Genomic DNA, 16,986 nt, shown 5'->3' on the forward strand with positions numbered 1-16,986 from the left:
TAGCCGTAGCGCCACCGTCCTGACGTCAGTAAAGTGTTCAAATCTGGATCAGTTTTTATCAGATCCGTTGCAGCCCCTTTTTTAGAGATTTGGGTATGGAGGAATATAGAGAGGGTTGTGTTTTCTGACACTTGGTGAGTTCCCTGGAACACCGGGGACACATATTCATGTATAAAAGACGTACAAAAGTGCATTTTGCATGATAGGTCCCCTTTAAAATAGCTTCTGGATACAGTGGGGAGGCATCTTTCTTTCTACTTTATACATCAATTGTGGTGTTTTAAAGAGACTGTGAGTTTATAAATAATGTGTTGGTTTGTTAATGGAACAAAGGAGAAAGATATTGAATAACTCTAGCCTTATCCTTACACATTTGTTCAAACTGTTCTTTATAAATCTGTGTATGTATCTCACCGATAATCCCGCTGTCCCTGCTCTCCAGGGTGGAGGTGGGACTGGTGACCGAGCCGTAGGCACAGTCCCTGTTGCCGGCCTGGCCAGGCATCGCAGGAGGGAGGGTGGAGCAGGGGCTGCCTGCGGGGGGGGAGGCGGTGCTGCTGGTCAGGGTGGAGCACGGGCTGATCCTCTGGTTCTGGCCCTGGAAAAGACAGAAACAACTTTTAAAAACACTTTATTGTGTTCAGATAATTCAATGAGTGCACACTAGTACAAAAGGCAAAGTGAAATGTTTGAACTTTTAATATCTGAGTCATATTCAGAGTAAAATGTCACTTCAATATCGCTGTTTTCAAAAGCTTAGACCCCCGCTGCCTCTATGTAGTTGGTCCTTCAAAGGCTTTCCTCTCCCACACACATACAATCATATAATACATTATATTTGTAGCAATTTTCAAAAATAAGGGTTTGGAATAGCTTCAGCAAGAATTATGTAATGCTACACAGCTCAAACATACATGTACAATATGTTGACACACACAAAAAACATTCAATAACTAGTGTTATTCCCAATAATGTTAATAAATAGCACCTATATAACCTATAAATCGCTTTACAAAAAGGTACCTTACAGCACAATGTACTGCATCTGAGGAGTATGGCAGGAAATAACCAAGCGTTGGAGAGTTAGCGTAAACACCAGGGATGTGAGCGGCAACATCTAAATGCAGGAAAACAGTAATTTTCCCTTTTTAGAAACTAAAGGGAGTGGCATTTCCAAAATCAGATTCTGCAGAGTCCCATGGCACATGTGGGGTTGTGTACTGTTGTTCTTCCTAGACATGCCCTGATTCCACTGAAAATTCAAATCACACAATAAATGTATGATTCTTTATGGCCTTGTTTTGGCACCCTGCAGTGACCTTCTTCTGCGTCAGCTCAGGTTAGAAGAGATGAGACAACAGGGGACATAAAACACTCTGCTGCGTCTAATCTGCTGCTGTGAACACCCACTGACGCTCTCACAGAAACACACACACCTAAACACAGGCATGCAGCATCAACGGAAATGCAGAGGCGCAAGAAAAACAAGGATGCCAAGTGATTAAGTATCAGACACTGAAACAAATGGAGGTCTCTCCTTAACGGTGCTGCCGATGAGTTCAGGTCAACACTGGAGAGATCGTGAGAGGTGAAGTGGCCCTCAAGGCTAAATCTAGTCTAGTTTAATCTGCAGGAAGAAGACTGAAGGGACACACTAAGCTAATACACACACCCACACACGGATACAGTCTGGAGTAGGGCTGCAACTGCCGATTACTTTCATTATTGATTAAACTGACAATTATCTGCTGAAAGGCTCCTAAGCCTTTGGCTCAGAAGACGGATCGGGGTCAATCAATCGCAGGGTTTGATCCTCGAGAATCCCTGCCCACATTTTAAAAGTGTCTAAGATCCATGACAAAGTGTTCACAGCCATGCTAGTGAGCTAAGTGCTTACTTCAGATGGAGGAAGGACGGATGATGGGAATGTCATTATATTTCAAGGATTTGGTCACAAATCAAGATATTGAACACATTTAAAATGTTGACTTGATGACGGCGCTAAACAGAACATCAGAGGATCACCAACATTTTGAAGTTCATCATGAAGGGAACATGGATGGCCGACCCAAATTTCATGAAAATGTATCCAACTGTTGTTGAGACATTTGAATTATAAACGTAAATGTCAATGACACTGGAAAAGCCAGAGGATCATCAAATTCTTCTTCTGGGGACCATGAATGTCTTTATTTATAAAACGGACAAGTAAAATCAAGCAATCTGATTGGTTCTTAGCCGTGGTATACTGAGCGTATACCACGGGTAGTATCCCAAGTCAGTATCCCTCCGCGTCTGAGATAAACAGTATACAGTTGGGCTGAAAAGCAAACTGCCTGCAGTTTGCTTTTCAAACTGGAACAAGAAAGCAGCGGAGAAGTAACGGGGCAGAAACCCTCCTTTTTACGCAACGGTCCAGACATAGACATCAAACGGCAAAAACATATTCAGTGTGCAGTTCCTTTGGCATTAGGGCAGGGATATCTAAATACTTTCCAAGGTTTGACATAATGAATTGTGCTACTTTTAAAGCAAGCAACCATGTTTTCAAATCTGTAATCAAAAAGGTCCGCAAAAACATTTAAGATTAACTTCGACCTCCGGGGGGGGGGGGGTCTTACTATGGAGGAGTGGATTGAGGAGTGCCTATCTCCAGAACAAAAAGCACCTAAACGACGACATGTAGAGCTACGTGAAGAGCAGGTAGACCAACTGGAAAAGTACCACCATTCAAAAGCTTTCTGATGCGGGTCTTGAAACAAAGCAGAGAAATTATGACCGTTAGTGGCCACAGGTGCGAAAGCTCTCTCCAGAGCTACTGGAAGCCCAATCTCGGGGACCGGAGAAAGTGGAGCAATATTCTCGCAACGCCAAGCAACAGCCTAGAACAACCTCAACCTATACAAGTAACCACGTAAGCCATGCTACTGATGCTGGACAGTTTTTCAGTGGGTGCACAATAAACGGCAACATACACATTAATGTAAATAAATAGCCAAATAATGGATCAACGCTCTCTGTCTAATATGTTCGCTAGCTGTTGTTAGTGTTGTTGCATAGCAACCACCTCGCACTATGTTTCGTGCAGAAGGCAACAGAGGGACTATTTTATTTTGAACATCATTATTTACTAGTAAAAACTATTTAAATTAGAGTGTGTATTTTTCTTTCATATTGCCACACTTGGTAACCGTTTTATAAAACGAAGCTTCGCGTCGGGCCGAACCACGCCCCTTAGCTGTGATATAATGAGCATATACCACGGCCTGTCGTGAGCTATTGCTTAAATATATATCATGGCAATCCATCTAATCCAACTCCAAAGGCAGTTTGAATGACACTGTCAAAAAGGTAATTTAGCTACAAAGAGGACATCTTGGTCTGAAACCAGAGCCCAGTCTGCTCTGATTGGTTAGCTAGTCGGCTCTGTTGTTCATTCGCTTAGAGATTTGTCTGAAATGCCCCACATATCACGTACAATTTGTCAGAGCATTAGCCAATAGAAATGAGTGTCATCATGTTACGGAAGTAAACAAAGGAGTCCCATAGAGGCGTTTCAGGCATTAGGGGGGGGGGAGTGTGTGGGAGGTGATTTCCTCTGGATGGAACATTGAGATTATAGCCTTTGCAGACCATTTACTTGCACACAAACCTATATAACACACTAGAGGAGAGGGAAAACCCCCAAAAGCACAATAGGGCCACTTTAAATAGGCCCATTCAACTGGACTGAATTACTTTAGAAGTGGTTATATTATTTTTCCCACATCATTTAGAAACTTATCGAAAATATTTCAAATATTTTTCGATATAATTTACTCTAGTAACACCAGAACTAACCATTATGTTGTAGACATAATCGACCTTCAAATACAACATCATCCCCTTTCTGAAAGAACTAACCCTGGCCATTTCAGGCTCTGTTAAAGTAGGTGCTTAGTGTGTGTTTTGTGGCATTGCCCTCTGCTTTCGCCATGGATGGGACCACTAAAGTGTTATGTTTACAGGAGCTTGACCCTCAGAGCAAGCAAACAATACACAAAAAAACACACAGCAACACCACAGCGCTATCTGCTGGGCTAATGAACCTGGCCTAGTGCAGGCCTGACCTCAGGCGTCGCACGTGGATTGGATTGAACTTGGGGGCAACGCGTCTATTCAGGGAGCTTGAGCACGAGAGTATGAAAGGCAATTAACAGCACTCTCTGCGAGTTAAGGTCACCTTGTTCTGTCTGCTGGCGAGGTCTGGCAGCACCGACACCAGCTAATGGAGGAACCTAACCATGTCAAATGGAAGATGGTAGATTGGTGTTTTACAGAAAAATAGAACGCTCACCTTAGCTCAACATTTTTTAAATAGGAAGATATCGGCCTGCTTCCTTTACAGTAAATAAAAGGTAGTAACTTGGTTGTGTCGACTGTAATGAATGTTATTGAAAGCTAGTAAAACCCAAGCAAATTAGCACAATCACAACAAAAGCCTGCTCTATAAGCTGCTAAAAAAAATGACAGGCATTTTCTGTCATTTTTTGGAGATAATGAATCACACAAACTACATCCGGAGAACAGCATTTGGGGCAGATATCTTAAATAATAGGTCTGTTCTGTGTTCACGATGCAGCGGGGCGCTGGTGTGAGTCACGTCTCTAAAAAGAGCCGCTTGAATAAACCTCTCTCAATTGATACACCCCCACTGCTACAGCAGCGCTCACATCAAGCACAGGCAGTCCATCAGTCTAATCGCTTATCCACACTGCTTTAGTGCAAGCCCATACCTAGACTCTCTTTGAAGGATTCAGCAACAGGTTGGCCCCTTTTCCCCCTACCTATATCTGCCTCTCTTTCTCTCTGCCGCTGCTGATTTTTTCCCTTAGTTTGGAAAATTCATACCTGTCAAACCAGGTTCAGAGAGAGAAACCAGGGCATCTGCTGCAGAGCGTAGAGCGGCCTGTTGTGCCAAGAGCTGTTTGTTGCTCAACTGCCAAATTCCCAAATTGAAAGGTTAAAATGCAGGAGAGAAACCCAGAACCTGCAGCTCAACTCAACCTTAAGAAACTTTCTTCCAATAAGACAAGTTCTAAGTACGCTGGTAAATAAATAATTGGTTATATACAAATCTAAGTAGAGATATCCAATGTTAGATGGAGAGGCACTGATAAATTCCGAAGCTGTGGTGTATGAGGGCAATTTACAGAACTCTTTTGATCCGGCTACCCTGCCATCCAAAAATCTGTCAAAACCAAGTGTAAACACTGATATTATGAAGATAAATGTCGAAAGCAGACGACTGCATGTTTGTTCAAGTTCCAAAGCACGATCTCCCACGATAGAAATGTGTCATAATCACATACAGAGTAAGATAATCAGATTAGGATAAACCGTAACAAACGCAGAAAAGGCAATAAAAACAAAACTGGAGTATATTTCTTGGCAACAATTGTTTGAATTACACAACCCCAGACAAAGTTTCCCTTATATTGACTCAAAGACTGAATCAGGTGACATCATGAGAGTTGAATGCAGTGCTGGGAAAAACAGTTTCTTTCATTGGGTGTTTAGTTTTTTGTCTACAGGCTCTTTAAGAAAAGATAACAGAGTTGTATCTTCTTCTCCAATGAATGCAGAGATAAAAGATATAAATAAAAGATTTCTCTTGCAAAAAAAAGTCCAGTTCATTAGTGAGACCATTACCTGTCTTGCCTCGGGTTCCTCCATGCTGTACTGGGTACCGGCTGGCCCCTCGCTCACTTTGTCTCCCAGAAGGAAACCCAGGCGCGTCATCAATGTGTTGGCTGCCTCATCCACCGACGGAGGGGGGCCCAGCTCCCGGCTTGACTCCCCTGCAGAGGCAGAGAGACGGGCAGGAGGACGGAGGTGGATGGGGGGTGAGGAAAACATTGCAGGGGAGAGAAAGAAAGAACAAATGTGTGTCAGTGGTGGGTAGGAACAGAACAGCAGCTTGATTTCACAAAAAGGAGAAACACATCAAACAGGCGATGGAATAGCACGCGGAGTATCTGCTATCCACCCGCTATGTATTAACCACAGCAGCGACACACACCCGGATACAGAGAACAACAGCACCTGTGCTCAGGAAGACATGGAACAGCCTACCTGAGTTTTCCACTTGCTCAGAGCTGTGCATTACAGGCAAATTTCCCCACAGCTGGACATCTTTGTTGAGGTGTCCTCTCACGTAAACTCCAAACAATCCCTTCAGCCGCAACAAAAATCCCTTTCAAGCTGTTTACAAAAAACCTATTTCCACACTGAGCAGCGAGAGCTCTCCACACTGACGGCAGCTCCTTCCGCACCACTCATCACCACTGCAGCTCGTGTGACGCAATGAGATACGCCCTTCACCTGCGCGTGTGTGTGTGACAGAGAGAGAGAGACAGAGAGAGAGAGAGAGAGAGAGAGAGAGAGAGAGAGAGAGAGAGAGAGAGAGAGAGAGAGAGAGAGAGAGAGAGAGAGAGAGAGAGAGAGAGAGAGAGAGAGAGAGAGAGAGGCTGTGTGTGACTCCTCAAGACAAAGTGGAGTTGAATACACCTCTATACTGTTTACAGAGCTCTAAAGAGAGAAAAATAAACAAGCCTACGTGATGATCAGATGATCAGACACACGCAGGGATTTCGGTTGCCAACTTTGCAACAGGATCCAAGGAAAAAAAGAAATCCCTTAATGACCTCATCTGTTGCCTGGTTACTCTCCACCCATAACAAGCCCTCATTGCTGGTGTCATATTTTTTTTTTTATAATACCTGGCTATCATGCCCTAAAGGTGCCTGCAATATCAATTTCAACCCACTTTTACTTTATTTACTCGAGTGTCACAAATTACCCACACTGCTGCTAGCTGTTAAAAGGACTAACTAGTGGCTGGAAACAAGCAGCTGTAATTGGACGTATAAGCCTGAGAATTGGATTGGACGTTAATGACATTGAGGCCAACAGCACAAGATGGCACGATGTGTAAATAAACACCAGTGAGACAAAGCGGTAGGGCCAGTTCTCTCTCTCTTCTCCCCGCTTGATTTCCTGCCGGGCAGGTCAGACCAGATTGGCAGGTAGCTACACCGAGTCCTGACTGACGACCATTAGAAAGTGTCCCCACACCCCCTTCTCTGAAGACAGACAGCTTGTCTGCAGCCTGTGGCCTCTCACTCGTCTGTTCAAGGACTAACAGACGGACAGGCAATCTAAAGCCGGGGCTGCCCCTCTCCATTCCTTCATGGACAGACAGCAAGTCAGGATCATTAGATTGACTCCAAGTCCTTCTGAGTAAGTAATGGAAGACTGGCACTGTCTAAATAAAACCTTGGATATGTTGCTGAGCCCTAATAAAAGCCACAGCAGTGGTAATAATGAGGTAATCACAGCAAACATTAGGTCCAAAATAGCTAATTACTCATGAGCCTTGATGAGATGTAAAGCGGCTTGATGCACTTTATATGGAGCAGCGTTTACTGTACCAGGGCCTCCAAGGTCACTGAATCCCCCAGCATCCATGGAGGAAGAGAGCTGAACGCAGTAATAAAGAAGGTGTAGGTAGACAGAAGGACTGCCCCACCTCCTTATAGATAATAGGAGGAAATTGAAGGTGAAGAAACATCTATCGCTGGCTGGTAAGGCGGGAACTAACAATTATTTTCATTAGCGATTCATTTGCAGGTGATTTTCTAAATCAATCTCTAGGTCAATATCATGTCAGAAAAGAATGAAACATTTAGAAAAATGTCCATCACAGTCTATAATTCAAAGTGATGCTTTTAAATGTCTTGTTTTATCAGTTTAATATGATATGAAAACAGAGAAAAACTGGTAATCTTCCTTTATTAGAGGCTGAACATCGGATTTTCTGCCTTCTGTCTTTAACAATAATATATCAAAAATAGTTGGAGATAATTTGTCTGTTTTTATCAATTAGTGGAATTGTCACTGTAGTGGCTGTATGTGTCTGGACATTGAGGCAGTGTGGTCGACTGACTGGTAGTACAAGCAGTGAATACATTAGCACTGATTAGTCAAATGCTCCGGGGGGGGTTAGCGGCTGTGACCGTGATCAAACAGGGGCTCGTCTGTGTTTCTGTGTCCTTTTCACTCATCTTCTTTGTTTACCTGTCTCACTTCCTCTGCCTGTACTGTACGTTTTAGGTTTCTGTTCCTCTTTTTTTAGCTTCTTACAAAGGTATTTCTGTCGCAGCCAGCTGTTGGACAACCCTTTGCAGGGGCGAGCAGTCTGTGCCGCTTTTGATGTGAAGAACAAAATCTCTAATCTGGACGCTGGAGCCGACAGTTACTCCCTTGAGCTAAACACAACAAGAATGTTGTTTCCTTAAAAAAACCATAACATGCGGTCACACACACAACTAAGACTCAGTGGTTGGGTCAACCATTTTCACGGAGCTGTCAGCTTAGATCAAAATATGAATGTTTGATCGGCCACAGAACAAAAACAATGATGTTATGGCCCTTTTTCTAAATGTAACCCATGCTTATGAGCTACAGTTAAAAGGAATATACATTGTCATAACGTAAGGGTTGGATTCCCTATCTTTGAACAGCTCCCCTGTTCTTAAAACTCAGATTATAACATTCAATCACACACCGTCCCTCTGACTGAAACCACTGAAGAGAAACATCTAGATGGCTGCAAAGCTGCGTGACAGCATCGAGAATATAACACTCTCCTAAAGAGGAACTCATCAAGGTGACACCATGACATCCTTAATGATAACATTTGAATTTGAAAAACTGGCATGAAACACATCTCTTATTTTTCCAAACCAGCAACCCTCCACACACACACACACACACACACACACACACACACACACACACACACACACACACACACACACACACACACACACACACACACACACACACACACACACACACACACACACACACACACACACACACACACACACACACACACACACACACACACACACACACACACACACACACACACACACACACACACACACACACACACACACACACACACACACACACACACGTACTCTCCTCTCCATTGGATTCCTGAGCTGCGAAAGAGACAGATGGTTGCCATAGCAACTATCTTTGCGCACAGCTAGGAATGTGTTTCTGTGCAAGCGCATCTGTTTCTCCCTGGCCGTCCACAGATCTGCCCTCTAGCACCGAGAGAAGGGAGAGGGAAGCATGTGTGCTGCAGGCAGGGGACTGGACAGGAGATGGTATTAATAGGCCGGGGGCTGCAGGTAAGATAGCACATACCATGTGGCGGCTCTTATTTCACCTGTACCTGGCCACTTTAACTGCCACTTCCGCAGGGGAAAGTCCACAGAGAGAAAATAGGGGCTAGATAAGTAAGAAAAAAAGGCTCAGAGAAGAGGTGATATGTATAGATTTAAGAGTGTGAATGAATTCCAACGGAAGCTGTTGACAGCTAACGGAAATGGAAAGAGGGTATTCACACCTATTTCAGAAACACATGAATAACATAGAACATACGCAAACACATCACCTAGTATAAAGCAGCGACTGGAAAGCTAATCAAGAGATCAGAGGAGTGAATTTCACATTCCTCGTGTGCACAGCAAGATGTTATCGATGCAACAATATTTGGAGGTTTTAGACTTGAAAGCAGGAATTAGGGTTAAGAGTGCGTGATCCGATGATAAATGACCACAGCTTGTTCCTGTGTGGTTGTTGTTACCATAGAAACTATACCTTTAACATTTCCGGTTCATTTGGCCAATGCGGCAATGTATAACACTGCTTTATGGCCATATTCAATATGTATTGTTTTTTTTTGCATCAATGTACCTTGATATGACAGGTATTTATTTTTCAAGAAACTGTAAATACACGTTGATAACTTGTTATTCCAACCGTAATCAGTCTGACAAAAAAGACTCTTTGTACTTTCCTTTGTAATAATGGTTTTCTTTAGACCATTTAAATATGATTAGGCTTAGTCTTGTTGTTTCTAGCTTTTTAATTTAAGTTATTAAAAGGTATTTAGTTCTCTTTGTCACTCGTTCCCCTGCTGGAGCTCAGCCTGCCCATTGTGGTCAATCCACCAAAGACATTAATATTTTTTAAAACCTCTTCTTTACTTTTATAATACAAAAATGGTAACAACACATTTCAGATAAACACTAAAATGACAACCAAAATACACACACCATTATCCGTCACCACCACCACAAGAAGCTTGAGCTAACTTGTGTGATATACAGAGGACGGCTGAGGGTGACATTTACAAGCTATCTCACAAAATATTCACAAACCATATTTATGGGACCACAAATTCCTTTTGTAGACCATAAAAATCAGCTGATAGAGGACGCTAGCCAGTGTCAGCAGCAAAGTGCTGACTGGCATGCGATCAGATGTTTAAGTCACTGCCCTGCTGCTCCTTATGCCAGGGTGCCCTTGTTAAGAGCTAAGATGTCCATCTGTCCATCCAGGAGGCGTGAGTCCTCCCCCCCCCCCCCCCAAGAAAACTCATCTCATCCCCTCTTGGTTCTTCTCCAGCTCAAGTTGTTATTGCACAGACGCAGAGTTCCTGGTTATAATCAACTCTTTTCCTGCCTCAATGATGCCAGAAATTCCCATTTCAACCCTGAAATGTCACATCTGCAGGAGATTTTAGCAGCTCATCGCAGCTGATGGGTTATTACACACTCTATTTCCCAGGAATGATGCAAAACAAAGCTATAGGGACAACACTTCTGCATCCATTATATCCAAGAGGAAGCCAGGTGCCAGAACTAAAGGTGTATCTAAGGTAAAACATACTATTTGGACTTGAAGAAATGCACTAGTATGCTTCTATAACAGATCACTTACTTCCCATAGAGCACAGATTCAGCAGAAGGGTCGGGCAGAGGGAAAGGCTGTTGCACTCTGCCGACCATTTTCCTCCCTAAGTAACAAAAGTTAAGCACTAAGACCTCCCATCGCTATTTCTCTCATGTCTTCATCCAACCCTGGGGTGTTGCTGCATCGTCCTACTCTGGCGACAAGTCCTTCCAGCCAGCAGAGGTCGAGCCAACAACACAGGTCAGGAAGCTAACACTGCGCTTCTCAGTGGCAACAGGAAGAGGAGAGGCAAGATCAGAAAGCAGATATACCAGAACCAAATCTCAACAGAGCAATATCCCCGAGTAACCCTGCTTTTGACTGTGTGAGCAGGGGAGAGATAAGAAGGGGGAGAGGGGGATGTGACAAGGATAGATAGGGGGGGGGGGGGGGGGGAGCAGGGAAATCTGCAGGATTACGGAGCAACCACTGACTGAGAAGTTAACAGAAAAACAGCGCCGGCACCTAAACAAGCTCTACGTCCGAGAAGCAGGGCAGAGTGAGGAAGCAGCGAGGGAGGAAGCAGCGAGGGAGGATTAGCGCGACAGAGAGGACACTGTGGGTGTAGCAAAGCTATTTATTAATGACCTTAGCAATGTTTTTGCAGCAGCAGGCAGAATAACGGTCATAATTCACCCCCATCTCTCTCTGTGTGTGTCACTCTCTCTGCAGTGGAGTAAGAAGTATTTTACCTTAGTAAAAGTAGAAATACTAGGGTAAAACTAGGGTAAATCTTACTCAAGTAAAAGCACAAAAGTATAGGCATAAAAATATACTTACAATAAGTACCAACAATACTTATTGTGCTTAATGTCCCATTTTAGAATCATGTATATTAAAAAGGGTGATTCAGTTTATTGATGCCTTAATGTGTTCATCACAGCTGGTTAAGGTGGAGCTAATTTAATTACTTTATATAAATATCTTAACCTATAATTATACAGCATAGTTTATTTATATTTAGTTTTAGCCAATATGCTGAATCTGTAAACTAACAAGTCACTAATTTTGTCAAATAAATGTATTGAGGAAAAAGTACAAAATTGGCTTGTAGTGGAGCAGAAGTAGAAAGTATCATTAAATAAAAATACTCAAGTAAACGCACAAGTACCCCAAAATTGTACTTAAGTACCGTTCTTGAGTAAATGTCCTTCACTACATTACATCACGGCCTACAGGAACCTAAAATGCCGAAATGTACAGGACGAAATGAGGGATGAGCTGGCCAAAAACTTACCAGGGCAGAATGTGTCCAGGTCTGGGTTCTTGGCAGTGGTGGAGGTGTGTGTAGGGGAGCCAAGCTCTGATTGTGGAATGCGAGGGCTCTCCACAAACTTTGCTTTCCGCAGAGGGGCTGGGAGCAGAAAGCGTACACACATATAGAGACAGGAGAGGACAACATGTACACACACACATAGACACACACGCACACACACACACACAAAGATCAGGGAGATGGAAGAAAGAGAGGAGTGACAGGGACAGGACAGAAAAGGGAAGAAGACAGAGAGCTTATGAGCTTGAAGAACCACACTGATATAATGAAAACATCCTGAAGGCTTTTTTCGGCAGCTTTTATTTGCCTTGGGTCAAATAAAAGCTCAAGTATGACTAAACAAGCTGCATGGGCAATCGGGAAGTGGGATAGAGCAAACCAATACTGCAGCAGAACCTCAACCAACCACCAAAATGTAATAATATCACCATACTTCCTCTGTGTCGGCCTGCATTTCAATCACAGAGCACAAAACAAGATGGACATGTTGCTGAAAATATGGGAGTGAAAAGAAGTACTGTTGTGTCTATTTGTCCAGCGTCATAATCACAGCAAGTATGCAAATGAGATCCATTTTTGGAATGTTCTCGCGCCTGACTCAAGCACAAAGTCTGAGACATCAAACAAATCCCTTCGACATGAGATTCAGAGGGGGGAGCGCGCAGAAAGCCGGGGGTGGTGGTTGTGAAACGATATTTTGGTTTCTTGGTCACGGCACAGGGATTGTAAGCACTGTTACCCAGACTGGTATCAATGGTGCATACATTGTGGCTGCAGGCAAAATATTTCACAGCACAGGGGTGTTTATACCGAAGAACACTTGTTTTACCCACAGGGAGAGATGCCAAGCAAAACTAAACCATCCATTCAATGGCAGTTCTTTACTCATAGAACAGCTTTGCAAGGATGCATAGCAGACATGGGGGACACAAAATATATCATCTATTAGAAGTGTGATCGCCGAAGCAATACCCACACTCAAGTTTTGGGACAAGAGCTGCAAATATCAATCAATTAGTTGTGAACTATTACATTAATCGCCATTTATTTTTGATAATTTATTCAGTTTGAGTTGTTTTTCAAGTAAAAATAGCAACATTCTCTAATTCCAGCTTCTTAGATGCTTCCGTTTTCTGGTTTGTGTACTTCTCTATAGCAGTAGACTGAATATCTTTGTTTGTTTCTTTGTTGTGGACATTAAAAGGCATTTGAGGACGTCTTTGTGGGCTTTGCAAAACAATATATATTACAGTTTTCTGACAGGACAATTAAGGATTATCAAAAAAGCAACAGACAGATCTATCTACAATGCAAATTATTATAAATTGCAGCCCTAATAAGAACACATTTTTCTAGGCATATTATCTCTGACCTTAATACAAGTTCTCCCTTTCTTGAAATTGCAACTTTGATGGAGTTGGATACAGGTCAAACTGTGCAAAGAAATGAAGCTTATATCAACTCCATTTTGTTCATGGCTCATTGTGTGTGCAGGAATTAAGAATAATGTGTTTATAATTGGCTAATCTGGTTAAATGAGGATTTAAAATAGATGATGTAGTGTATGCTGCGACTGTTAACCATTGTTATTATGGGTGAGTGCACATGTCCAAAGCTATCCGGCGCAGCAGCACCGCGCCGAACCAGAGTGGTGTGAGCAGGAAGTCACAAGCAGCAGCTGAAGAACATTTTTTCAAGCAACAATGAACAGGCTTCTTAACACTTGCGCTTGTGGTTCATGTTACAACTAATGCCAGTATAATGCATGTGTGTTTCTCTGTGTATAATGGGTTGACAGTAGAGTTGTTCATCTGTATATACTGTATGTCTTAAGTGGTGTAAAGATCATACTACAGCAGCAGGCTTTGGTCAATGCAACATACAGTATAACATACAGTATGTTCAGTATAACAGAAAACATGTAAGAGTTTTTGCAACAGGCAGCACAATCTTACTTTCAAATCAGTTTTAAGATTTCAAATCTTCAGAAACTCACTCTGATTTATTCGTAGTGAGTCTGATTTCTTTTCTGCAAATGCTGGTAATCTAAAAGGTTTTATGATATGTATCAGTGGTAGGATTTGCCATGCCATAAGAGAGCTTATAATCCTTTATTTATCTGTACAAAAGCGAGAGTCTACAGCCATGCTGGCAGCTCTAGCCATAGACAAAGCAACGCTCTGAGCTACATGCTAAAGCCAGCATGCTCGCAATGAGAAGGGCTAACTGGCTAAAATGATATGTTTGCCATCTTTGTTGCTAACATGCTTTATTTGCTAACTAGCTCCAGACAAATGGTAGCTGAGGTTGATGGGATTGTCATAGATGCAGGTATTTGGGCAAACGTATTGACCTTAAAATGTCATTAGTAATTGTGGTTTAGAATTTGTGTAGCTATGACAATCCTTTCAGTAGCTGTTGAGCCATCTCACAACAAACTGTGAGCATATTATTTTGAATTACATGAGTTTTTCTAAATCCTTTATCCGGATCTGCACCAAAAACTACGCACTTGTTTTCCGTTTCCCATGGTCCAACTTTCCACCAATCCACTGCAATCTGTTGTCCAGATTTGAGATATTCTGCTCACTCACAAACACGCAGTCAGATAAACAAAAACAAAATCTCCTTGGCAGAGAAAATAAAGAACTCCTTCAGAGCTATGAGTATGTGTCTAAAGTAGATGCCTGCCACACACAGTGTTAATATTGTGTTGGTATGGTCTGGAGAGGACCCTGCTAATTGACCACATCTAGGAAGGGAGCCAGCACAGATGCCACAGTGAGAAACTCCGACTGACAGCCAGCAGGAAGAAGGAGCAGCGAGTGCTATCCACGGCTGGATCAACTGCCATGAGAGGAACTCAACGTCTCATGCCAGACAAACAACTCAAAATCACTTTTACTAGTTTTATATTTTGGCAAATGTTCAATGGGTTAAAGACAGAAGTATTATGCTTATTAATCTAGACTACAATGAACCTAAAAAGGTGTGCTTATTTCTTGTTTTGCTGGTATTGAGATGTTTCAAATGATGGAAAATAGCTATACAAGTGAGTCAATTTTACATGTTACTTGTTAGACACTTTTATCCAAAGCGACTTACATACTCAATACTGTGGGCAATCCCCACAGGAGCAATTTGGGGTGAAGTGTCTTGCCCAGGGACACAACGACATGCTGACTGCAGTGGGGTTTGAACCTGTGACCCCCTGATCCGAACACCTACGGACAATCCACTACGCCACACGCCCCCCTATAAACATCTAATAATTAAAAAACATACAAAGAGCAAAACAATGTGCAAGTGAAGACAAATGATCATTGTTCCGTAGTTTTACCTTACTTTTGGATGCAATAATAAAAGAAAGATACATGGTGCTGTACACAACAAAAAACTGTATTTCACATATATATAAGCTATAAACTGGTTATCCATACATATTTGTTTTATAATTCTGGTATTTTGATGTTCATAGTAAGGGTCATAGTACTGCACAAGTGAATTGAAAAAAAAGAAAAGCAGGCATATTCCAGTTAATGGATGTTATTAAAAACCATTGACCTTCAAAAAAAAGATCTGTTTCCTAACCTTTCTTTCTGCTGACTCACAAATGAATTACAGGGCAAATACTATCATCAACCACTAAGAGATATTATCCAAATCTACACATATTCAACAATGTTTCTCTTAACTGTCAGGTTGTTTTCTTGAGTCCTGAAACATTCACATGGTGAGGCCCAAAGTAACATTTGTCAATTTCAATTTCAAACCACAGTCCCGCCTTATGTGGATAAGCTGCTCTTGCACCTGCACTGACAAACTTGCAACAGCTTGCAGTGGCTCGTAACAAGCTACGGAGAGCCTGTCACAGGCTGAGCGTCCATGTGACCGTGTTCCTGGAAAGAGCACCCACGGCAATTACATCAGATATGTAAACAGCTTTTTTTACAATCTTAACTTTATTACAGTACACCTGTGCATCTCCAGTTGACTGTGCAAAGAGACTTAAAGCATTTTTCCTCTACAGAATATCAGTCTCTGGATAAACTACAGCGAATGGTAGATTACCATTTCTCTTGGTTTTTGTCTCCTTGATCTCACCTCTGTGAAATGGCGAAGTGAGGAGTAAATCCCTCTCTATCTGCGGCTCCAGGAGACTAAATCCCAGGGACTTCTCTCGTGCAGTCCTGTTGTCGGTGTGTGCCAGGCTGAGGATGGGTGACGGCGTGATGGATGGCAGCAGGCAAATCCACTCCTCTAATGAGCTTATGAATAAATATCTCTAGTCTGTGTGTGCACATGCACGTGGCTGTGAAATAGATATTTGTTACATGCTCTGGATGCGAGGGTGTGAAAATGAATATGCATGCGTTAGTATGCATGTGTGTACATGTGAGATTAGAGTGAGAACGGGGAGGGGGGGATGCGGAGAGATTGGTGACAATGGACAGTTTACATTTTTTTTTTTAAAGAAGCTGATCTCTATTCCCTAGATTGTGCGTACACACAGCCTTTGGTGAAATCATCAACAATAAATAAAGTCAATATTGTGATTCTAATTCATGTGCAGAGTGCAAATGAAAGGGGAAAGCTTCTTTTCAACACCATGGTCCTCACTGACACAACCTGGGTTTTCAACATATACGACAAGATCTGAATATGAATTGGAGACTTGAATATGCAATGCACAATCTCTCATTTTCTTCAGATAAGTGAACGATAAGTACGTGAAAGGAGACATTTCCATGGTGATGAAGTATTGTCTGAACCGCTGTCTGAGTTACATACAACCTCAGGCGCCCACATATGCGTGCATTACCGTTACACACACACACACACGCACATAATAA

The 16,986-nt window shown here is 42.4% G+C and overlaps 1 protein-coding gene across 9 annotated transcripts in view; it reads right to left on the minus strand.

Annotated features, from left to right (window-relative positions):
* The window catches only part of tanc2b (tetratricopeptide repeat, ankyrin repeat and coiled-coil containing 2b), a 148,868-nt gene that overhangs the window by 39,641 nt on the left and 92,241 nt on the right, over positions 1 to 16,986 (minus strand). For 5 of the 9 annotated variants that reach the window (XM_034120017.1, XM_034120015.1, XM_034120018.1 and 2 more), the window contains 3 exons: positions 12,095 to 12,211; positions 5,692 to 5,840; positions 415 to 598 (listed from right to left, as the gene is read on the minus strand). In XM_034120017.1, the coding sequence (XP_033975908.1) occupies positions 415 to 598; positions 5,692 to 5,840; positions 12,095 to 12,211 (450 nt within the window). Of the gene's footprint in view, positions 1 to 414; positions 599 to 5,691; positions 5,841 to 6,114; positions 6,388 to 10,845; positions 11,039 to 12,094; positions 12,212 to 16,986 lie in introns of those variants that run through there. The other 4 variants (XM_034120019.1, XM_034120021.1, XM_034120023.1 and 1 more) reach the window with 3 other exon arrangements.

This window comes from Trematomus bernacchii, unplaced genomic scaffold, assembly GCF_902827165.1.
Source record: "Trematomus bernacchii unplaced genomic scaffold, fTreBer1.1, whole genome shotgun sequence".
Taxonomy (NCBI): domain Eukaryota; kingdom Metazoa; phylum Chordata; class Actinopteri; order Perciformes; family Nototheniidae; genus Trematomus; species Trematomus bernacchii.